The sequence below is a fragment of the Strongylocentrotus purpuratus genome, unplaced genomic scaffold (assembly GCF_000002235.5).
Source record: "Strongylocentrotus purpuratus isolate Spur 01 unplaced genomic scaffold, Spur_5.0 spur5_scaffold_19, whole genome shotgun sequence".
NCBI lineage: Eukaryota > Metazoa > Echinodermata > Echinoidea > Camarodonta > Strongylocentrotidae > Strongylocentrotus > Strongylocentrotus purpuratus.
In genome coordinates this window covers 15,712,152-15,737,673 of record NW_022145604.1, presented here as the reverse complement: position 1 = coordinate 15,737,673, position 25,522 = coordinate 15,712,152, and the positions used below count along the sequence as shown (strand labels likewise).

General features: G+C 37.6%; 1 protein-coding gene across 2 annotated transcripts; it reads left to right on the top strand.

Annotated features, from left to right (window-relative positions):
• The first annotated feature begins 1,689 nt into the window (after positions 1-1,689).
• Positions 1,690-25,522, top strand: LOC588704 (serine/threonine-protein kinase tousled-like 2). 2 transcript variants are annotated; one of them, XM_030990410.1, is made up of 18 exons: positions 1,690-1,981; positions 4,327-4,575; positions 6,293-6,371; positions 7,017-7,045; positions 8,247-8,330; positions 9,451-9,561; positions 10,389-10,481; positions 13,194-13,304; positions 13,780-13,916; positions 15,348-15,573; positions 16,426-16,605; positions 17,448-17,539; positions 18,412-18,501; positions 19,298-19,467; positions 20,659-20,800; positions 22,420-22,531; positions 23,744-23,851; positions 25,131-25,522. In XM_030990410.1, the coding sequence occupies exons 2-18, from the start codon at positions 4,420-4,422 to the stop codon at positions 25,314-25,316; spliced, it is 2,106 nt and encodes a 701-aa protein (XP_030846270.1). In that variant the 5' UTR covers positions 1,690-1,981; positions 4,327-4,419; the 3' UTR covers positions 25,317-25,522. The 2 variants fall into 2 exon arrangements, with proteins under 2 accessions (XP_030846270.1, XP_030846272.1); XM_030990412.1 differs by lacking the exon at positions 1,690-1,981 and adding an exon at positions 2,217-2,337.

The window sequence follows — 25,522 nt, the reverse complement described above, 5'->3', positions numbered from 1 at the left end:
ATGTGTGTGCTACTATGCTAATCAACTAGGGGACCTACGTTCTTAAGTCATAACTGACAGTAATAGGGATTAATGCCTCATAAAAGGACACTAATATAGCACATCGACACGGTTTTGATTCTGGGGGCTCACATTAACGAGACCATTGCTTAGCCAAGAAATCATGACTGTACGCAGCGGTCGCTAGGGTATACGTCGACGCCCCCACAAAAACAAAAAAACAAAGAAAATGCAATAAATTTTCAATAATTCGTTGCATTTTGCCCCGAACCCAATATAAAAAAGCAGTCACGCAAAACAAACACTCCCCAATTGTCATTCAATAAAATCTGATAGTGTATACTATTATCTAGATCTATTAGGAATAAATCATTGTCAAAATCATTCAATAAATTGAGGTAAAATTAATTATTCCACCATTATGACCAACAGTGTATATAAAATTAACAATCGTTTAATGTATCAATACTGCATTCATTGATAATGATAACGTTACACCACCCCCTGTGCAAACATTGTTTAACAATAAAAGACGATTGAAACATCTCTAGCACAATAACAATGTTGTGTTTACTTTGTTGTATTCCTGTTTAATGGACAAGTTTTTACACAAAATGGTAATTTCTTTGTCGTTACCCGTTCTTCACTATACGTTTATTTACTATATAATGGTCGGTTGGAGGAGGAGGGGGGGGGGGGGGGGTCAAAAAGGCAATGGTTTCCATGCCAGCAAAGAGAAGATGGAGAGGAAACGCAGATTGTAAATATGAAAATGGGAAGGAATAGGAGGAAGAATGAAAGAGCAAGGGAGAGAGAGCTAGAGAGAGAGGGATAAAAGAAAATGTAAGAGAAAACTAATAGAGAAAATAGACAACGGAAAAGGAAACACAACGAGAGGAATAAAGGAGAATATAATATAAAACTAATAGAGAAAATGGAAAAAGGACAAGGAGAAGAAAAGAGAGAGAGAGAGAGATTAAAAGAGAGACTTATGTGTGAGAAGGAAACTAAGAAAGAGAGAGAAAGAGAGAGTGAGAGAGAGAGAGAGAGGGTGTATGTGTGTGTCTGTGTCTGCATGTGTTTGTGTGGAGGTGGAAGAGAAGGATAGGGGGAGTGTGTGAGAGAGAGAGGGAGAGAGAGAGAGAGAGAGAGAGGGAGAGAGAGAAAGAGTATGGCAGCTATATATAGAGAGGAGAATTATGTGAGAGAATGAAAGATGGGGAAACAGAGACCCAGTGAGCGACATAGACATATAAACAGAAAGAGATATAGACAGAGTTAAAGACTTTGGGGATTAAAGACAGGTTAAAAGATTGGAGAAAAATTAGAGCTGTACCCCTGTACCTGCATGTCCCAGGATTGTATCAGCTACAGAGCGTGAACAATGGCCTCAAGAAATTCAGCAACAAAGAATATTGCTGCACTTTCGCGCGAAATCCCGTTTTTGCTAACACAAATAAATCCATCTGCACGCCGCCGCAACCATGCAACCTTTAAAGGTCAGAAAGTTCACACCCAATATGCAAATGAGATTGATCTTCATGCCTCATTGACATTTTATCGATTATTGGGGTCAAAGGTCGTCTGAGGGTTATGCGCGCGCGCTGAGGTTCATTGGACTTTTCCACTAGCCAGACGGGTGTGTCGTGAAAATTTAGGTCAAGGTCAGTAACCTTATTCACAATTGTCTTGCAGTTTCCTTCAATATTTTGCCTAGTCGATGGTGGAAACTGTTTTTTCAGTGAAACTTTTGATTTTTTCTTGTAAGAATCTAGGTACAAAGCTAATGCTTGCTTTATATTCTCAAAATTGTTATGACAAAAATCAACTACCTCTCATTGAGACTCACGTACTTCCTCTGGAGAATGCATTCGGCAAGAAGTCCGCGAGGAAACCCCGCGAACTGACCGATTATCGATTATCAAGTCCATGAATTGTGTGACGTCATGATGAACTGTTTTCACCGAAAAATAGCACGAAGGTAAGCACATTCAGCCACAAAATTTGTCCTTTGAATAACATGATTTTGCAAAGATATTGAGTTATATGATGAAATGTGTGTTAAATGACCTAACTGCAACTGAATGGTTAATTTCTGTCAAGTATTAGTCGTGAAATCGTACGATGTTTACTCGCTATGTGAGAGTATTTTTCGCGACTTCACATGTATTTTGTGCGGTGCTGTCTGATGTGACTTCGGCCAGGTAAAAAATGCGTTGTGTTGTGCTCGTGTGTGCAGCTTCAGTGCTAGTTTAGCAGGGCCCTCCTTCGACCAAGCAGACAGATACATGGCCGACAAATGTTGCATGGTGAAAAATTTAGCCTGTTGAGTATTAGGTAGGCCTATACAAAATATAAAAGTGAACATGCAGGTTGATGTCAACAAAATAGATTATTTGTCTGGCATTAGTCTATGTCAAATATTTATTTTTGTTATGATTCACAATCAGTGAATCACATTCACACTTCAGCAGTAGGGGCGCTGGTCCGAGAATAAGGATCGTCTTCATAAACGAGGATCGTCTTCGTAAACACAGATCGATGCGTCCTCAAAAATAAGGACCCTCTGCATTTTCGCAGACGTTTCATATTTTTGATCGGCGCATTGGCGATGCAAAAAACGGATTCTGCAATGATTTTCTTGAATCATTTTGCATTGACTTTGTACAGAGATCTTCACATTATGAGCAATAAATCCTTGGGAAGACGGACAACCCATAAAAGTAGACGGTGAACTAGGGTTATTTTCCCCTGGGGAATCCATTTTTGGCATCGCCAGCAGGCCGTTCTGTAACATGAAACCCCCAGAGCGCCGATGAAAAAAAACGTCCTCGAAAATGCAGACAACCCTTATTTTTGAGGGCGCATTTTGTCTGCGTTTATGAGGATATCCTTGTTTATGAGGACGATCCTCATTCTTAGACCAGCGCCCCTACTGTTCAGAAGTTCAGAGCTACCAAGTACCATTGTGTCACGCATCATGCGTGACGTAGGGTCTGAAAATGCTCTCCCGCACGACTCGTGCGGGCAATTTCGAAAAACGCTTAACTTACGTTATACCCGTGCTCGCGTGCCGAGTCATGAATATGTCGCGCATAGCAGATCTTTGAATTTTGGCGTCTCTGATATTGCCTTATTGGTTGGTTGGTCCTCCAAATTACTCGTCTGAGTTTTACGAATGCAGAATCTGCACCATTTTCCTTCAAAATTCTAGGCCTAGACTCTAGGACTGTTTATTTTCTGTGCATCAAAAACATAAATGTCCTATCGCACATGCTTTGTCTTTGATGGCCAGTAGATATACGGTGAGACACACACATGATCGCTCCATTGTGATGTCAGTTTCTGAATTAAAAGAGTAGATTTTGGCCAGTTTCCATGTGGGGAGCTCCATTCATTGATATCATTTTACGAAATCATCATTGGTGATACTAGGTACAAGTTCGCTGACATCCCATTGAAATGCATGTTAGATATAATACACACATTTGGAATGAAATTGAATGTTGATTAACTTTTATTTAAGACGGTTTTGTGAAACGATGCCCATGCCAATTATCCTGGCTCAAGCCTCTGGAGAGTCTGGGTTTTTCCTCAGCGCTTGGTGGCAAAGTCTCTATTTTAAAGACTTTACTTAGACCTCTAGCACAATGAAAATGAGTCAGATCTGATATTAATTGTCATGGCAACATTTTATTTTTCAGGGTTTTTCTCAGTTTTTTGGGGGGTTGAGATTTTTTTTCTTTTTTTTTTTTGTTACAAAAAATGTACTTCAATGGTATTGATATAAAGTGAAAATAAATATGGAACAAATAGTTCAAAAATTGGGTTTCCCTTTCGAGCCAAAATTAAAAAAACCCTGTCCTATACTGTCCATGGTATTTGAATCTATTAACAGACTTAAAATCAAAATGGACGTAGTCGCATAGAGTTTACCTGTTAACAATTTTACAGACATGTGTATCCAAATTTTCTGTTCGGCTTTTCAAATTGAAGTAGATATGCCATGTTTGTTTTGTTTTAATGAATGGCACCTTTGCTCAGCGAAGGTTCTACACTTCGCTCTGTGTTATTAAGATACAGAAGTGTGAACCATATTAAAATTTATGTCATAAAATACCTGCTCTTGTATACCACCTCGCAACTTAATGAAGCCTCAATGTTAATGGTATTAGCAGGTAACTTACTTTCAAAATGGATGTTCTCTAATTTTGATGAACCCATTTTCGACGGGAACTAAGTGGTTCCGGGTTTTAGCCTATGGAAATGGGACAATTCAGGAGTCGATGTGTTAATATAATATTTCCTTTTATTTCCTTATGCCAGTGAAGCAAAGCTGTTCCCTAAAAGACTGCCGATCATACTGTCATCGTAGGAGATCTGTTTTGTGCGGTAACTAGCGAGGACGAAGGTCCCATCATGCAGGAGTTCAGGCATTTTGATCCACAGAAGCTGGAGCTGCTGGAAGCCCGCATCAAAGGCAACCGTTCTCAGCAGCAACCCATCATGATAGCTGATGATTCCAATCATAGCACCAGCACTTGTAGCCGCGGCTCACCCAGTGATGATTTAGAGGTACGTACGTGTAGGCACTCGTCAAATAACCTAACCCTGCTCCTAAACCAATATAGGCATGGTGAAACTCAGACCCATTGATTAGGAGAAATTGACCAACCTGGTTTGAGTATGGCAAGAACTGCTTTGTAGGGCAAGTACAAAATAAAAGAACATATGCTATGGTATGTCCAACTGAGACATAGGGTGCGTTTATTCACCAAATTTTTGCCTAGAATCAGGTTTCTCAAACGTCTTTCAGGCAAATTTTGAAGGTGATAAACGCAAAGCCTTTTTTAAACGTCTTTAGGTATGGGCATTTCTAAAGACGCAAAAAGGTGTGTTTTGAATATGACATACAGCCAGAATCACGATTCTGAGACATGATAAACGCAAAGCTGTTTTGAACCCCACGTACAAATCGGACCTTTCCCGGCTAATTTCCGGTCAGCGAAATAGTGCGCACTATGTGCTATGCCCTAGTTGACCTCCGAACAACTCTCTGCTTCCCGGGTCAAACGGTGCAAAGCAGCTGCGCAGAGACGAGGCCTTTATTTTGAATCGTAAAGAGACGATAAACACGACATCCCAAAAATCACATTCATATAGTGGGGTTCGATATGTACATATCTAGTGGCAAGACCCGATAAACGCACCCAAAGTTAGCCAAACTCTACATACAGGTACATGTGAAACGTATAATATAGCTATCCTCTACTGCTCTTCTACTGCCAACAACAATCAACAAATGCAGTCCTCCTGTCCGCAAGTAGAGAGCAGCAAACGACCAGATTTAATTTGTCCTTCCTCAAATGAAAAAAGTCTTAGATGTAATGCTCTAAATGTAAAATCTTCTGTGATGGTTTAGTTGATCTTAGGGTAATCCACAATGGGTTTATAGATGTAGCAGTGGAAGGTATGAATCTTCCTCTTTAGAGGAATGGAATTTTGTTTATGGAGCACCCTGGACCTACGGTAGGAAGTCCATACGTTTAGTGTTCCAGGCCTCCAGCGACATTTGCTTTACGCTCTACTTCATCAAAAATAGGTTTAGGAGCTGAGGTTGCAATTCAATATAAGATTAAGCTTAGAGTTCTAAGATGTCATATGGGGTTCATTGTTTGAAGTCAAAGAAAATGTGATTGCTCGGAATTCCTTGTCTGAATAAGGAATTTGTTGGCAAATCATTCATTGATATTAGTATGACATTGTATGATATCTGTGATTCATACAAAGTTTGTTTCGGAGTCGGTAGAATAGCCCGAAATGAGAAAATGATCAGTTCACAAAATCAATGAAAATAATGGTTTCTATGGCCCAGAGGCCTATTAATACTTGACTATGTGCAGTGATGTGTAAAAGAGTGTAGTACAAGTCAGGTGCCTAGGGAAAAAATTAATATTTATTTTTCGGGGGCTACTTTTCAAGCTTGCCTGCATAAAAATTACATTCTAAAATTTGTTTTTCATTGAACTCTATGCAAATTTATGGGGGCTCTTTTCTAATTTTCGGGGGCTCTTTTGGCCATTTCGGGGGCAAATTCGCCCTGAGCCCCCGTGAATTTTTTTCACTGCAGGTGCCGCGGCAACTAGCATATTTTAAATCAACTCCTACAAAATAGTTGTAGGGAAATATCTCGATCTGTAACTTAGGAATTTCATATGACTTGTCTTAAGATTGAAGTATTATCATCTGCAGATTGTCATTTATTACAACGATTCTGATTTCATTTTTACAGGTCATGCAGGCAGAAACCCCAGAAAAGGAGAGAAAGAAGAGGAAAAGAAAAGGACAAGGACAAGATATTGATCCATCAGGTAATATTGCAATTCTACAATTACAATGATTTATAGAGATGCATGAATATTGTTTGTACAACAGCTCTGACTCATCGTACAAGTGTATTTCACAATACATTAATATACTGGAGAAAATTCCAGTGCATGTAAAGAGAAAACAAGGACATTTAATAAGTGCACGTGAGTATAATGAGGCCACACGCTAAAACGTTCTGTGAATTCTGCTATTTATACATGAATGTGAGCTCTACTTATGATTTCACTTTCACTGTGTTAAATAAAAGTATATTGCACGTGTGAATTCCTTGCAGGACACTTGTATAAGGATCTAATTATCTAAGGGCATACCCTGGTATTGTAAAAGTGAATAATATCCTGAATTAAAATCTTTTGGTGATGTCTTGGTAGACTGATGATGATCATTTACTCCGGTTCTAATTAGGGAATGAAAGTAACATATTCAAACTTCAAATGTATCTGTTTTGAGTTCTTTGTGTAATACTTCAGTAACATCTATGTTCTAATGTGAAGTGCAAAGTTAGAAATAATTTGTACAATACACTAATTTGTGTTTGTTGTTGTTGTTAGCGTAGTTAATGTACCGATAACTACTGGATAAAGATTATATTATATCTATTTTATTTCATTTTCTCCTAATTTCAGGTCCAAAGAAGATTAGTGAATATTTCAAGGTAAGTAATCCAGTGTCAACCCAATGTTCATCAAACAGCTTGCTACCTGGTTAATTAATTTTTGCCATTCGCTTTCCATAGGCAACTAGTTTTTGTCTCGCCTGCGTAGCAAAAAAGGGAGACATAGGCGCCGCTTTTCCGGTGACAGCGGCGGCGTCAACATCAAAAACTTAACCTAAGGTTAAGTTTTTGAATTTTTAGTATAATTTTGAAAGTATAAGTTCTCATTCAATGAAACTTGGACCAAAGGGATATTAAGTATTCCCAATCATGTGAGCAGAATTTCAGGTCACAAAATCAAGGTCAAAGGTCATTTCAGGTCAACAGACTTAGACTTTGTTGTGGCATCATCATCGAAAACTTAACCTAAGGTTAAGTTTTTGAATTTTTAGTATAATTTTGAAAGTATAAGTTCTCATTCAATGAAACTTGGACCAAAGGGTTATCAAGTTTTCCCAATCATGTGAGCAGAATTTCAGGTCACAAAATCAAGGTCAAAGGTCATTTCAGGTCAACAGACTTAGACTATGTTGTGGCATCATCATCGAAAACTTAACCTCAGATTAAGTTTTTGAATTTTCAATATAATTTTGAAAGTATAAGTTCTTATTCAATGAAACTTACACTACAGGGTTATCAAGTATCCCCAATCATGTGAGTAGAATTTCAGGTCACTAAATTAAGGTCAAAGGTCATTTCAGGTCAACAAACTTAGACTCTTTTGTGGCATCAACATCAAGATTTTGAAATTTTAGCATAATTTCAAAAGTGTTTGTTCAAATTTTATGAAACTGGTACACAAGGGTTATCAAGTATCACAAATCTTAAGACGCAAATCCCAGGTCACAGAGTCAAGGTCAATTATTAATCTTGGTACAAATTATAGTTAATAATTCTTCCGATGACTCTTGGTCAATATTCACTTCAAAATGCTGATTATATTTAGAGGATTTCATTGGGGAGGGGGGGGGGGGGGGGTAGGGCCTGCTAATGGGCCACCCTGCCTATGAATAATGTCCCACCCTCCATTTTTCATCATACTGAATTGCGTAATGCAGGCGAGAGCGTTTCCCTTGTTTTTTCTTTTTCTCTGTATCTCATTATTAGATAAACAACTGTTTTTCCATGTTGTCATAGTATTAATAAATTGATCTGACAGGTCATACTAATCACTGTCAATCGATGTACTTTGAATTTCCAGGCAGCAACATCATTAAGTCCAGGAAGAACCAGTCTTGGAATAGGTATCTTACCCAAGTCACCTCCACCCAGCGCATATCCTAGTGTAAGTTATCTTATCTCTGTCTCCAAGGAATTTTACCAGCTTTAATAAAAACAATCATAATAGCTACATTCATATTGGGCATGTATCTATTTTAAAAGATACCTAAGGAGCCTAAAAACTAGTATTATCACCCTGGCTTTAACACACCTGCCCCTGCATGTATTCCTACGTGATACCGATTTACTACACCTGGTTAGAGGGTGGCAGATGTAGATTAATATCTTGCCAGAGGACATTTGTGCTGTAGCGGGACTCAAACCGACGATCCTTGTGATCCACAATCCTGTGACGTATCCACAAGAACATGACACCTCTATTTCCTCTACAAGCAATATTATTTATATTTGTTTCACTGGAAGAAAGTTTAAGTGATAGTTAAACAAATTAAGTGTATATATAAAGTTAAACTGTAGTGTGAAACTTGTGAATGTGGACCACTGGAGATATTTTCCTAAGTTTTTATAAAACTGGTTTATCAATAACGAGTTATAATAACTGCTAAGCTACTGAAATTGTGGCATTGATTGGCAGAGAGAAAATTTCCATAGAAATTTAACATTTGTTATTGATAACCGTTTTTATGAAAAGAGACCCCGGTTTTTGAGCAGCCAAATAGACAGTGTCGAACATTTGTGACTTGTTATAATTTTCATGTTGATAGTGAGTCAATGACTTGCATATATCTGTATTCATACAATGACAATCGAAAGTCATCATGAGTCATTACGAGTCATCACTTGGCTATAAATTATGGACAAGTTCTCAGATATATTCATATTACATGGCATTGTTTTATGTTATTTATACATGTACATTTAGTCATGTCAGTGTATTGTTAATAACACCTTTGAAAATTTACTCCGAGTATAGTAGAGATTTTGAAATTAGGCCATTAACATTCAAATAAATGTCATGTTCAAATATTTCAGGAATGACATATTACATGAATGTGCTGTAACTGCCTGCTTAATCAAAATTTTGAGTATCATACTTCCAAGTTGCAGGTACGGTGTATAAAATTTAGGATGCACATGCGGATTTCATTTATGAGTCGAGGAATGTACAAGCGTGCAGTAATAAATGTGATTGTTTTATTTACTTTTGTTATGTGCATCTACAGCAAATTATGTCTTCACCATGTGGTAACAGCAATGACTACATCTCCCACTCGTCACAATCACCAAAGCCAGCAAGACCAAGGTTTTCAGATAGCAGCTCTATATCAACTCAGGTATACAAGATAAACTGTAACTTAAAGTTGTCTGTACTCGTTTGGCTAGGAGGGATTAGACCACCCAGGGTGGTCACTGACAGGTGGCTATCTCATCAACTCGGCTCTCAATTAATATAAGAAAAAGAGGATCATGGGGGACCAATGGTCACCGATTAGGCATTGTTTTCTATATAGAGGGAGCAAGTAGCTACAAGTAGTACAGTGGGGCTTCAAGATATCAGCATTATGATAAAGACATATATGGGTATGAGTTGCCAAGAGGGATAGCCTGTCATATGATATGACTTGCAACATACATATGTAGCCCTCTGATAAAGTCAAAGGCATGTTTGACAAATGAAAGTTGACGGTAATAATTAATAAATGAATAGTACTGGTAATAATCAGAGTATTGCCCATGAAAGATCATTGCAAATAGAAGTCAGGATAGGTGGAAAAAAGGGAAGATGGAAAAAAAGGTGAAGCCCCCCACCGCATCATATGCAGCCTGATATCTTTAGCTGTATCATTCTTTGTAATTCTCTACCATGAGAAAGTATGTCAGTTATGTCTTTGTAGGAAAAATACAGAGAATAATGCACATGAAAATATATATCATATTAAGTTGATGAATTTGCACTTTGTACTTAGAAATGTTTTTATTATTTCATATTACATGATGGTCAGTTCCTATTCCAACAGATAGGCTGTATTTTAGTTAATTTCTATGAAAAGATTTACATTCTTTGTCTTGAAGTTGATAACTAGTGTGGCATTATGTAGTGATCCCATCCTGTGTTATTTTTAATTTGTGTCACACGTTGCATGGATCATTTTTCTTTCAGACTGACATGAGTTTACAAGATTTGGAACTGAAAGAAAGACAGCATCAATCCCACATGAGGGTGAAGGAGGAGACGATAGAAACACTTAATAGTGTAAGTAAACGGCACATCACATGTTAACAGTTATGGTCATGCGATTGAATTGTGAAAGAAACGTTGTGGAATCGACCAGAAAGGGTTGGTCATCTAGCATATAAGTATTGTTGTATAGTGCAAGGTTCTCGAATGATCGAAATGATCAGAAATTTGGCCCAGTCTTGGTAAAGTTACTAGCACTGTACACAGAAAGAAGTGTATGGGACGACACAAACATGTGGCATAAAAATGTGGGCCTCACTCGTCATATTTAGAATATGAAGGCGTTTGAAGAGCAGTGCTTTTCAGGGAACATTTTCTCTCTGTTGTTTTTCCACACTTGCATAATAACAATGATAACGCTTACAAATTATTTTTCACCTCTCCCCAGAACTCTACCTTCTCTGTAACTCTTTCATTCTTATGTTTAAACAACCTTGATAGCAAACCACTCAAGAAAACATGAAAATCATAATATAAGATATTAATAAAAAATAATTATATACTCTCCATTCTATATTTTGAGTAGTGTCTCAAGGGTGAAGGTTCTGGAAGACATACGTGATATGCTTGCCTCTGACCAAGTTATCCATCACTATGTCACAATCCACTTAAAAAATTGCCAATTTGAAATTTGCATAGCTGTAATATCATATGTCAGACATTCTGTTGGTCTAATTTATTTCAAACTTTTTTCATTCTTTTTCTCTGATTTTACAAGAGTTGGATTGCCCTTTAACCCTTACTGTACTGGGCTATTTTTAGCACCACGTGACTTGGGGGGGGGGGGGCCCTATGATCTCGGCCATTGAAAGTCTGATAAACGCGAAAATTTGCATGTTTGTAGATATTTACGTAAGGGACAACAAGATGGTATAATTAGTTTTTGTCTCGCCTGCGTAGTAAAAAGCGAGACATAGGCGCCGCTTTTCCAGCGGCGGCGCCTTAATTTTTAAAGTATAAGTTCTTATTCAATGAAACTTTGACTATAGGGGAATCAAGTATCTCTAATCATGTGAGTAGAATTTCAGATCACAAAGTCAAGGTCAAAGGTCGTTTCAGGTCAACAGACTTGGACTATGTTGTAGCATCATCATTGAAAACTTAACCTGAGGTAAAGTTTTTGAATTTTTGATATAATTTTGAAAGTATAAGTTTTTAGTCAATGAAACTTGGACTATAGGGTTATCAAGTCTCCCCAATCATGTGAGTAGAATTTCAGGTCACTAAATTAAGGTCAAAGGTCATTTAAGGTCAACAAACTTAGACTTTGTTGTGGCATCAACATCAAGATTTTCAAAATGCTCCTTCTTTGTTATTTTTCAACCGATTTCGATTCTGATTGTTTCATATGATAGGGCTAGGAGGGGGATTTAAAATATCTACACAGAATCGTGAAATGCATTATCTATGCTAATTTATGCAAATTTATTCGAAATCACAAAAAAGGCTTGTTCTCCTTCATTTCTTGATCGATTTTGATTTGGTTTGCTTTATATCGTATAGCTAACTTTGGTACACTAAACTTGTACACAGAATTTAGAAATTGTTCTCCATTAATTAATTATGGTAATTTATGCAAATTTATTCCAAAAATAACAAAAATTGCTTTTTTTCCCTCATTTCTTGAACGATTTTTAATTGGTTTGCCTTATCTGGTAGAGGTAAATTAGGAACACTAAACTTCTACACAGAATTGTGAGATTTTGCTCCATTGATTATTTATGGTACTTTATGCAAATAAAATTAGATTATGTCCCTTCCAGGGCATCAAATTTTTATTTTTTTAACAGTTCAAAAGTGTACCACATAAAATTTACGATATTTGTTGTTGCGAGACGCAGATGAGCGCTACGTCATTGACGTTCTGGTTTATCATATTGAATTGCGTTATGCAGGCGAGACCGCCGAGAGCGTTTCCCTTGTTTCCTAATATGCAAGTTTTTGTTGTTATAGCCTAATTTATTACGCAAAATGCTAATTTTATGCAGTTTACAGAAAACTCTACATATTTGTCTGTAGACTTGTGAAGAATGTTGAAAATGTATTAATAAACGTTTCCTTCATCTCAAATTCATGAGGTTACATTATTTTTATGATATTCAAAAATGCATAGGTTAATTTGCATAAATTTGCATAAATTGTAGCATATTTTTGATGACATGCGCATACTTATTGTTATGTAACACCTTACAGGTATATCCGATTTTGACGAAAATGGTATCAAAATGTGCGCAAGACTTGAGGGAAAAAAGTCATGAAACGGCAATTCAAAATTCCAAGTGGTTGCGGCACAATCTCCGAAAATGTCGAGGGGGGAGGGAGGGGGGGGGGCCTCCCAGGCCCCCCAGTACAGTAAGGGTTAAATAAGGTTTGAATGCGAGTATGTAGTTCATAAGAGGTGAACGGTTCATTTACACAATCACCAGGATTATGACCAACAGGCCTTATGCAATGCCTATCTCCTATCTCCCCCCCCCCCCCCCCCCCCCCATATTGTGAAGTCTTTATTGTACATTTCTCTCACCCAGAGACTAGGCAGGGGGTATTCCTTGATGGGACTATGGCTTTGCTGTTTGCAGACTTGTACACCTATCAATGGTATTTCCACCAAGTCTGGTGTCAGCAATTTAAGACCTTCTGCACATGGAAACTAACTACCATCGCCCTTCTATTGCAGATTTAATTATCAAAACTTTCCATTTTGTTTGTTTGTAATCCTTTCTCCAGACAACTCAGGATTTACAACGGAGGTTAGACAGTGCTCAGAAACTCCTAGATAAGTTCAAGGAACAGTCAAAGAGAAGTACAGAAAAGGTTAAACAACTGCTTATAGAAAAGGTAATAAGATTATTTATGTAATAATTTAGAATGTTTTGAAAGATAACCGAAAACTGTCCATGGATGTTGTTGAAAGTATTTTTCTCATGAATCTTCTCAATTGAAGATTTTGGTGCTCTATAAATCAGAATAGAGGGTCATGAACCCAGCAGAAGAACCAATTCACGCTTTATCAGTCACCGACAGTGGACTTCATTGTACGACTGACGGTTCTTGCATAATGCATGCACCCTCCACCCATTTCCAAAAATCCACCTCATTGGAAAAATTTGTCATAAACTCTGAATCCTAAAATTCTCTAAGAGTCTCTTGCAGTTGGGACACCAAGTTTCACTGCTTGTGAACTTCTCAACACATTAATTGGTAACTCCTTAAAGTCCGGTGTATCGGACCAATGATCAAAGAAGCAGACGAGAGGAGGTGTTTGAACTTGTAGTAATCAAACTTTTTCCTTGATCCACTCCACCATCACCAGGCCGCAACTGAAAACAAACAAGCACGAACCAAGAGCATGGAGGATCGTCTAAGACTAGGACAGTTCACTACTCAAAGACAAGGGGCCAAATTTGTTGAAACCTGGAACGATGGCTATGCATTCACTGATCTTGTCAAGTAAGCAGTCGTAGCTCTCAGTTATGCAGTAGTTCTTTTTTTTTATGCCTCCGTTACGAAGTAGCCGGAGGCATTATGTTTTCGGGTTGTCCGTCCGTCCGTACGTCCCGTTCTCGTGATCGCGTTATCTGAAGAACCGATTGATGGATTCCTGCCAAACTTTGGTCATGTATGTATCTTGCTGAGCCGATGAATTGATTAGATTTTGGGGTCACGAGGTCAAAGGTCAAAGGTCAGGGCTCATTATGTATGCAAAAACAGCTCGTGATCGCGTTATCTGAAGAACCGATTGATGGATTCCTGCCAAACTTAGGTCATGTATGTATCTTGCAGAGACGATGAACTGATTAGATTTTGGGGTCACGAGGTCAAAGGTCAAAGGTCACAGGGCTCATTATGTATGCTGAAACAGCTTGTGATCGCATTATCATTAGAACAGATTGATGGATTCCTCCCAAACTTAGATCATGTATGTATCTTGCAGAGCCAATGAACTGAGTAGATTCTTGGGTCATGAGGTCAAAGGTCAAAGGTCATGGGCTCATTATGTATGCAAAAATAGCTTGTGAACGCATTCTCATTAGAACTGACAGATGGATTACTATTTAACTCGGGACATCTTGCAGAGCCAATGAACTGAGTAGATGTTAGGGTCATGTGGTCAAAGATCAAAGGGTCATATATGTATATGAGAAATTGCTTGTAATCACGATATTCTGAGAACCTGTTAATGGATTACAATTGAACTTGAATTTGAACAATTTCTTCTGTTTTGGTTTGTAAAATTGCTCTATGACGGAGGCATCATTTCGACTGCGCGCAGTCGAAGTTCCATCTAGTTTTCTTAATAATTGATTCTTATTGAGCGCTACTACAGACAAACTGATCAGAGCGCTATTACAACAGAAAAAAAAACATACAAATCTTAACAATCAAACAAGGATAATATTGATAATGTAAACGATGGTTGTATTCTTATGTTTGGTGGTATGTTTCAAAGCCGATCCCCAAAATTGTCAGATTTTATATGAGACATCTTAAACCTGTGCTATATTTTCCCCCAGTGTTTTACAAGAAATTTAACAGGGTCCCATGTCAAACTGAGATGTGATTGATCCAAACTGACGGCAACTCAACTTAATGTTGATACCGATAACAACTCTCTACATAAAAATGGGCTATTGTAACTTCCGTAACTTTGCAATAAATTCAGTAACATTATATAGCAAATGCTGTGCAATTTAGATTCCAGGCTCGGGCCAATCAACAAAATTGTTTACCTGGCAAGAAACTTGCAAAAATCTGGAGTTAAAGTTTAATCACTTAATCGTTCATTCACAAATTGCGCAAAAGTGACTTCATAGTAAGTTATGGATCACCCAAACTTATTAAGTTTAATGATCTGACTTTGCATCTGTATTCCCATACCAGGCGCCAGGAGAAAATTGCCAAAGAAAGGGAGGAACTGGACCAGCAAAGGAAGTCCCTCATGAAGAGGAAACCGCCGAATAGTCCTCATCCTAGTTCCAAGTCCAGGCCCAAACAGAACGGTCCTAATGACGAAGGGTTTGCCAAACCTCTCCCAGAGTACATGAATCATGCAGAGTTCTATGAGAGAGATGAGATCACAAAATTAAGACAAGCCGCATTTAAGAAGGTATGTTTGTTAGTCATTCTCTAAAACAAGGTTGGTTTGATTTGATTTGATTTGATTTATTTATTTCTGTTTGATTTTCTTTTTTTTTTGCATTTTTACAAATATATATAACAAACAAAACATTGCAAATTTTACACATTTCAAAAGAATATAATGTCAAATAAAGTAACTAATCGAAAACATTAAACAGGAGGGTTGACAAAGTAAGCAAAGCTTAATAGCATGACTACCCTCAAAGGATACATAATGATACGAATATGGTGGAACGAATATTGGTGAAAGGGGAAAGAGAGAGAGAGAGAAAAAAAAAGAGAAAAAAAGAAAGAGGGGAGGGGGTGTACATAAAGATTCACAGATGTATGTGGTACAATGTAGTTAGATTTCAATTTGAAATATGGAGATAAAAAATAGTAAAAAAGAAGATGCACATTTGAATATTGGGTGGCCAACTTTGGATATATTATAGAATGAGAAGACTCACAAGGTTTCTGGACAATATGAATAGAAATGTTAACTTCTTTTGCAGGGGGTCTGTGCAGATGGACTCCCAGTTTAAGTTCTGAGTCGGAGGGTTCAGAGTTCAAATTTTGGGGTTATATTTACTAGGTACCTGTTAGTGAGTGTTGAATATTGCAATGTATTGTGATAGAAACAGCCTTGGAGTAATCCTGAATTGTTTATCATGCTGTATATTGGTGGTTTGGATCATCATAATGTCAAGAAAACGTCAAAACATGCTGGAAATGACATTCACTCAAATAATTACTCAACTTTCGGTCTAGACCGCTTCAACTGTCCTTGAAGACAATTCCTCTCCTACAACTTCTTCCTCTATGGTTTTCATTCATGCAGGAGGAATCAGATCTACAGGGAGAACTGGAGAAGCTAGAACGAGAACGGAATCTTCACATACGAGAGCTGAAACGTATTCACAACGAGGACCAGTCCACCTTTAAAAACCACAAGGTTCTCAACGATCGCTATCTACTATTAAGACTCCTAGGCAAGGGAGGCTTTAGTGAAGTGTACAAGGTGAGCACTTAGAAATACAATGAAAACAATATTATAAGATGGGTAGAAGATTCCCTGCAATCTGATGGGTCAATTACCATGTAGAATTTGTTTACAGGATGCACGCGATATCAACACGATATATATAATATTGATATCAACTTTTTTTTATATGAAAAATAAATAAATTCAAAGGTAACTTGTGCACACAATTCCTACTGACGCACTCAAACCTGTGCATAATTTGTATACTATACAACACCACACCGCACCATACCATACCACAGTAGTGGGATATGTTTAGTGGTCTTTCAGTAATTGTATCACAAGGCTTTGCAATACTGTGACAACCGAAAGAAAGTCAAAATGCATACTACAAATGCATACTACACAGACAAACAAAAGGAAGGTCTTCAGGGACTTTTGAAAAACAAAGAGATAGTACGCTCAGAGATATCGTTCCATATGCATGGTACTGCAGAGAAAGATTTGTCTCTTGTACTGGTACTTTGTAAACTGTACTATGATGAATACGCAGCCTTTTTTTTCTTTCGGGGGGGGGGGGGGGGGGGTGGGGGTGGGGTTGGGAGGGAGGTTTGAGATTAGATAGTGCCCCCCCCCCCCTTCATTAAGCTCAGTCTAGAGTTTAGTCCCACTCACTTTAGTTGAGATCTGGTGTTGCCTTGGTAAACTCTACTTTCATATACTGTGCTTAAACAATTCATTTGCAGTAAACTTAATCAGTAGAAGACAGCTTTCACCTCCACGAATATTCTACTATGAATTGCCAATATTCACTTGCATATTGTTGGATTAATATTTAATGTAATATAACACATGTGTATTTGTATTGTTTTACACAGGGATATGACCTGAAGGACCATAGAGATGTCGCATGTAAGATTCATCAATTAAGCAAGGAATGGAAGGAAGATAAAAAGGCTAATTATATCAAGTGAGTATGAGCTCTGGAGAATTATATACATGTAGCTGGGTGTGTTTAGACCATGGGAACAGTTTTAGATAGCTATGACAAACTTTACATTCATACTATATGGGGGGAAAAGACAAAAAATGAAATCTTAAAATGGTTGAATATTTGACAGTTCCCCTTGTACCCTTCACTTGCAGTATTTTCCCCAAGTGCATTTACGAAATTCACTCAGAAAACAATGAAATACCAAAGATGTAATATGTCATTCATACCACTGAATTATAATACATGTAGGCCCTTTGAAACAGAAGAAGATATTTGTGCTCTGCTATCAGTTTAACAATACATTTATTTTGATAGTAAGCTTCTTGTATTGTTGAAAGTTTCTTTGTGAATGTTTTTTCTGAGCTATGCCTCTGTTTCAAGCGTTGATAACATAGATCCTCCCAAACTGTCTTTTGACCGTTTTAGTACTTCCTGGACTCAGGAACTATCAAAACTAGCTTCATGTTAGTCAAATACGCAGTTCTATAAGTTTGTGTTTTTCTATGTGTTTGGTTTTTGGCATAGTCATCATCTTTGCTGGTTGAAACCATCAGTTCAGCATTTGGAGACATGTGTGTATCTTCTGCTTCAGTCAGTTTACTTTATTTCAGTAGGCAAATATGTTTCATAAAATTACATTTACTATTATATTGTTATGTGATAACCTGTTTCAATCCACATATATGTTTTTGTATTGCATTAATCACTTGTCAAACCTGAATGAAAATACACATAGATGCATTGCCGGCCTACCTTTTAGTTGTATTCAAATCATTTGAAAAGCTGTATTTCATGAAATCTCATTGCATATATATTTAAATGTCTAATTGTCTTATATTTTTTTGCAGACATGCTTTAAGGGAGTACGAAATCCACAAGAGTTTGGATCATGCGAGGGTTGTCAAGCTATATGATGTCTTCGAGATTGATGCAAACTCGTAAGTAGCTAATACTAGTCACTATGAACATTACTGACAAAGAAAGAGGACAAAATATACAGTTCCTCATTCTACCCTCAACAATTGCTGTGGTAGACAAAGGACCATCCCTTCACTGCTATTATGTAAAAATGTGTAGAACAGGTGAATATGCATGTGACACCTGTTCTACACATGTTTACATAATAGCAGTGAAGGGATGTTCCTTTGTCTACCACAGTAATTGTTGAGGGTAGAATGAGGAACTGTATATTTTGTCCTCTTTCTTTGTCCGTCATGTTCATAGTGAGTGTAAACCAGGTGTTCATGACAGCAATTTACGAGCTTGTATACTCTGCAAATAATACGTTCTTAACTATTGATCAAATTATTTGACCGCTGGTCCACCCGTAGTGTATAAAACATGCTTGCTTACAATATATTTTATCACCTGACGGAGTGTTGCAGCGGTGCATAAAACGTCGTAATCTTTTAGATCCCTTGTTGACCATACATTGCGAGACAAACGAATGTCACTAGCGATATTATTCTTGATAATACGTTCTTGTCAAGAAAAGATATAAGATTTACAGAGAGGAATAACACCTTTTTCTTTAATACCAGACTTGGAAGAGCTCACTTTATAGATAAAAGCCTGTTTTATTATTGCATGTAATTCTCACAATATCATATGTAATCTCAGTAGTGACACTGTTGGTTTTCTTGGACCAATTTATACTCTGCTCTGTTCTAGAAATCTCTCTCAGTAAGATTCCAATAATGAAGTTGTTGTTTCTCTCCTACCACTTTGTTATAGATTCTGCACTGTTTTAGAATTCTGTCCTGGCAACGACCTGGACTTCCACCTGAAGCAGCACAAGCTGATGGTTGAGAGAGAGGCGCGTTGTATCATCATGCAAGTAGTTAGCGCCCTCAAGTATCTGAATGAGAGGAAGCCACCCATCATTCACTACGATCTCAAACCAGGTAATAATCTTAAAGGCGGTCTGTACTAGTTTGGCTAGGAGGGATTAGACCACCCAGGAAGGTCACCGACAGGTGGCTATCATTAAATCAGCTCTCAATTAACATAAGAAAAAGAGGATCATTAGGCCTGTCTTCACTAGATCGAGATTGCCAAATATCCCTCTATTTGAACTATCCCGATCGCAAACTATCCAGCTAATTTGCGTCTTCATTAGCCCGAAGTTGCAATTAGAGGGATATTTGGTAAGGGTTGTCATCCCAAGATATCTTGGGATAATTTGCAAAATATCCCACTATTTGGCAAAATATCCAGCACTTTGCGCGAATGCTGTGCAAAATATCTTGAGCTAATTTCTCAAGGTTGCGTTTTAAGTTTCGAGGTTGAATCTCGAGCTGATGAAGACGCGATTTGTAACTTCGGGAGTATTTTCAAAATCTGAAATAGCGGGCTATTTGGCAATCTCGAGACGATGAAGACGCGTCTATGGGGGACCATGATCATAGGAAGTTCATACAATCCAACCTCTGGAGCCCTTGCGATGAGTATGGTGACGAGGAAGGGAGGATAATAATAAAAGTGATTATTACGCTGTTCAGCTATGATATTGATGGCTTTGATGATGATGATGATACGGTGGTGGTGGGGATTCATTATATTATGGATGATGATGGTGATGATTTTGATAATGTTGACGATGATGCTGAAACACAATTTTACTATCTTCCAGGTAATATTCTACTATGTCATTCAACCTACGGTGCCATCAAGCTAACTGATTTTGAACTTTCCAAGATGATAATAGATAATTGAAACCAATATTGCTTTATCTCTTCCAGGCAATATTCTACTATGTCATTGTTCAAAATGCAGTGCCATCGAGCTAAACGATTTTGGACCTTCCAAGATGATGGATGACGAATGTGAATAATAATGAAAATCCCATTCTACTATCTTCCGGGCCACATTCTTTTATGTCATGGTTAAAAATGCGGTGCCATTAAGCTAAAATTTGGACTTTCCAAGATGATAGTTGATAATTGAAACCGATATTGCTTTTTATCTTCCAGGCACTATATTCTACTATGTCATGGTTAAACATGTGGTGTCATTAAGCTATTAACCAAATTTCGACTTTTCAAGATGATAATAGATACATGTAATTGAAACCAATATTGCTTTTTATCTTCCAGGCAATATTCTTCTATGTCATGGTTCAACATGCGGTGCCATCAAGCTAACTGACTTTGGACTTTCCAAGGTGATGGACGATGAGCATTTCAACTCACAGGAAGGGGGTATGGACCTGACCTCGCAGGGTGCAGGAACATACTGGTAAGCCAACAACCCGTCCCTCGGGTAGGTCGTTAAATGGAGGCCCAGTGTAGAGGAGAGTCACCACCTTTGCACGTAAAGAACCCATTGCACTATTCATATAAGAGTAAGGGGCAACCCCGGTGTAGTGGTCCACCTGTACACCCCAGTATAGTACGACAATACTCTGTAAAGAAGTATGTACTCTAATTGAAGAAGAAGAACCCGAGAGCCACTACGCACCTTGTGCGCAAATGGATTTTTTTCTTCTTCTTATTCATTTCATTTCCACAAATGAATAAAAAGAACAATCACGAAGGCAATAACATATACACTGAAAGAGAAAATATCAAGTATGAAACGCAAACCATTTCAAATATGGTGGGATTTGCAAAGGCCTCGGGCCTATCGATGTCAAATCCTATTACGAAACATATGATATGTGTGAATGTATATGAAGAAAAGAACAGCATTCGTAATATTATTTAAAAAGTACAAGAACTAGTTATCTACTGGGATTCAAACTGTAGATGGCATTATAAATAATTTAAAATTAGCTATTGATAAAAATGATATTAAAGATAGAAGTTGCAATAGGAGGATTAGATATCATTAAAGGTATATACCAGTTCTGGTCATACGATTGCATTGTGAAAGAAACATTGTGGAATCGATCAGCAAAGGTTGATCATCTAGCATATAAGTATTGGTGTGTACTGCAAGGTTCTGGAATCATCAAAATGATAAGAAATTTGGGCCAGTCTTGGTAAAGTTACAAGCACTGTACACAGAAAGATGTATATGGGACTATGCGACTACCAAATATATCAATTAGTAGGCGGTTTCCCGGCAAAATTTGTATCCTCACGTATTAGTCAAAACACATTCTTTCACATGAATGGTAATGAGAGCTTCCATTTCATTTTTTGAGAGGGGGGCGTTTCCAAAACTGGTCTATACTTTTAATCTGTTTTTAGAAAATGTCAATTTTTCCTGATCAAGGTCAAGTGGTATGAAGAGTTATATCCTCCACACTTCTGGTTGAATATCATAAACTCATGTGATTTTATGAAATGGATAGTCTGAATTAGGTGGGAAAAAAATATACAGATCAAAATCATAGGGTGGGTGTGCCCCATTCGAGAAAAAGACATGTACTGGGAATTATTTTCATCAATCATGTCTCACTAGTATTAACACAACTGGCCACATACTGGAAACTGATTTAACTTTTTCTCCAACTAGAAGGTAGTTATATTACTACATAAATAATGATAATGACTACCAATGCTACATGTATTATGGCCAAGATTCACTATTTTTTAAGCACTAATTTTGATTTTGATTTGTCTTAAAGTACCGGTAGACACAAAATTCAAGCAATTGTAGGTTCCGCAACAAACAGAAACCCCTGGGCTCTGTTTCATATAAGGTGTCATCGATAACAAGTTCCAATAACTGTTATAAGCTACTGAAATCATGCCATTTGATTGGCTGAAAGGAAATTTGTCATATAATTTTAGCAATTGTTATTGACAACAAGTTTTTTTAAAGGGTCCTGGGGGGTGTTTCATAAATAAAGCTGTTCGTAAAGTTCGTAAAGCATGTCCATATCTCTCTCTCTCATTCTATTATGACAGGTATCTCCCTCCTGAATGCTTTGTAGTTGGTAAAGAACCTCCTAAGATTTCTTCTAAGGTGGACGTCTGGTCAACAGGTATCATCTTCTACCAATGTCTCTATGGAAAAAAGGTAATTGTAGTGTTGGATTTAAACAGCGAGCATAGATTTGCAATGGCAAATGTCACACATGACCATGCAGTCTTGTTTGAGAAGGGAAACACTTGGAGAAATCATGAACCTATTACGGATGGACATTCCACGTGATTCTTTCTTTGATCCAATGATAGTCACCGCCTTCTGATTCTGTGCATCTTAATGAGAACATTCAGCTGTTTTAACAATAATGACTGCATAAGCATTTTCGGGCATTGACAAAGGAGCAGTTTCCCTCTCTTGGGTTTTGTTTGGATGGTGTGCTCTGTAAGAGTGTGTCTCAAATAAAAACATCCCCAATGGGGAGCAGCAAAGTTGAAAAGCAGACGATTTTGGTGATACGAAATTTATTATTACTGATTCGCACACTTTTGCACGCACCAATGACCTTATAAAACAATTAGAAGGCCATGGTTTTTATAAGCCATGTGCGTTGTAATTCTCGAATATTATGAGGAAATTGGGGAAAACAGGATTTTAAATCACAAACAATCCAAATAAAACCTATCTGGTAATATCAACATGTTTTTCAAAAAGAAAACACAGTACACGGAACAACAATTACCAATTATTAACCAGAACTGCATATCAATTTCCCATGATTTAAGCAATTTATTATCTTCTACGCATGTAGATTAACATGTTTAAAATCACTATCTTGATTCTGTCCCGGCTTATTGGCGGTGACCCTCATGAGATCAAAGTGAAGAAACATTTACGGAATGTTATTGAGACGACATTGACAGAGACAATCACAATGAATTTGTTAAGAAAACGATGAATGTCCATTCGTAATAGATCCACAGAGAAATTCACCATTTTGGAACAACAATTGACTTTTAAATTCAGGAATTCACAAAAAGATAATCTTCATGAAATAATACTATCATCTTTGATTGGTGAATAAACGGGGATAAAATATTTCCTAGCGTAAAAAGTGAATTAAAAGCCCCCTTTTCGACCTGCACAAGCCAAGTTTTAGGTATGTACAAAGTCAATGCAAAATCTATTCTGTTGTCCCACATGTAGATATCGGTGTATCGAATGAGAGAAAATTGACCCAGGTACACCTACTGTCATGGTCGCGACCCATTTTACGAACAAAAATGACTCGGTCGTTTAAACCATGAATATTGGTCGATTAATCCTTACGATATCTCTCTTTTTTTTCTCTCTTTCTCATTGTAGCCATTTGGTCACAACCTATCACAAGCCTCTATCTTGGAGCAGAATACCATCCTAAGAGCAACTCAAGTCCAGTTCAGTCCAAAGCCAACGGTCAGCCAGGAAGCAAAGGTCAGTTTAATTGTTGTCTCTCTTCTTAGAGGGATTGGGTAACTTTGTCTCAGATTCTGAAACAAAATCCTGGATTTAGCTCATGCTGCAATGATAATTATAAACCTGTAGGTCAGTCAGGAACCCCATGACTTTTCATTTTTCGTTTTCCTAACACTACAGTCCTTTGGGGAAAATGAGTATGGTAAAACCGGTCACTCAAAGATTTTTCCTTTTTTGAGGCACCTCATGATCATTTTGAAGCTCAATTTTTTAGGGCTTCAATCATCTGTTAGTCTCACATTTTTAACAATACTGGGATAACTTCAGAACCATTGAAGAGATCATTTGATCAAGTTTGTATAACTATACAAGAATGAACCAATAAGATTCAGGGGTTTAGATGTCAAAGGTCAAAGAGTCATACAAGAGTTTTAAGAGAACTATGATCGTAATCAATTACTTTCTGTGATGATTTTCAGGTTGCCTGTCCATCCATCTGTTAGTCTCACGTTTATAACATTACTGTGATAAATTCAGAACCATTGAAGAGATTATTTGATCAAGTATCTATTACTATACAAGGGGTTTAAATGTCAAAGGTCAAAATACACTGTATCTCAGTGATTAATGCACAGCCAAAAACTTTTTTAAATTGTTAAAATCAGTTTTTCTTAGGAATATCAATTTGCAAAAATCATGTTGTGACATTTCCCAGCAAGAAACTTTGTGAATCTTCATCACTTGGCAAGATTTGTGAAATTTTCCGTAAAGTTCTGGTTTAACAGTAGATTAAAGGGCTATGTATGTCAAAGGTTCAAGGAACATGGTCATTGAAGTGTAACGAACCTTTGGTCAAGAATGTGATAAAGATAGCCTGGATACAGTTGGGGTTCAAGAGGAAAGATGTCAAAGGGAATATGGTCTTTGATGTATGTAACACTGGCAGGAGCATGTGAAATGTAGTGGAATACAATAGACCAGTTCATGGTTAACACATGTTCCAAATGACCCCGAAAGGTCCCACTTTGTACATTTTGAAATAATCACTCCTCCAGCGATGGAGGTGCTACTTTTCAAAGAATACTTCCACCTGTGTATCATGAAGTGCACTGCTTGTGCTTAAATGAATAATGATTGCATAACTTTCTAGAGCCAGATCCAGTATTTTGTCTACATGTATTTCACAATGACCTTTATCTGCTCATGCTCAGACTGCAACTATGAACTGGCTTATTCCAAGGTCTTAACCATAATTTGTGTATTTACCATTTTCTTGTATTAAACTGTCGTTTTCCAGGACTTCATCCGCCGGTGCCTGATGTACCGCAAGGAGGATCGGGCAGACGTGCTAGCCCTGGCCAAGGACCCCTACCTGATGCCTTCCAATAAGAAGAGCTCTGCAGCTGCTGCAGCTCATGCCTCGGCCGCAGTCAGTAGTCCCCAGAGTCACTCAAACATCAGCAATTCAGAGAACTCCACTTAATCTTCAATACCCTACCCAGGTTTCCCCATGTGTAGTTCCACTTCATGCTATGGCCAGACTGCGATCAGTATTTGAAGAAATGGTAATCGTGTCAGATATGGAGATTCAAACAGGTGGAGGGCAATTAGCCAAAAATCATAAAATTGGCTATAACTCTCAAAATGTATCTGCCACTGTAACAAATTTGGTATCAATCGAAAGAGCTT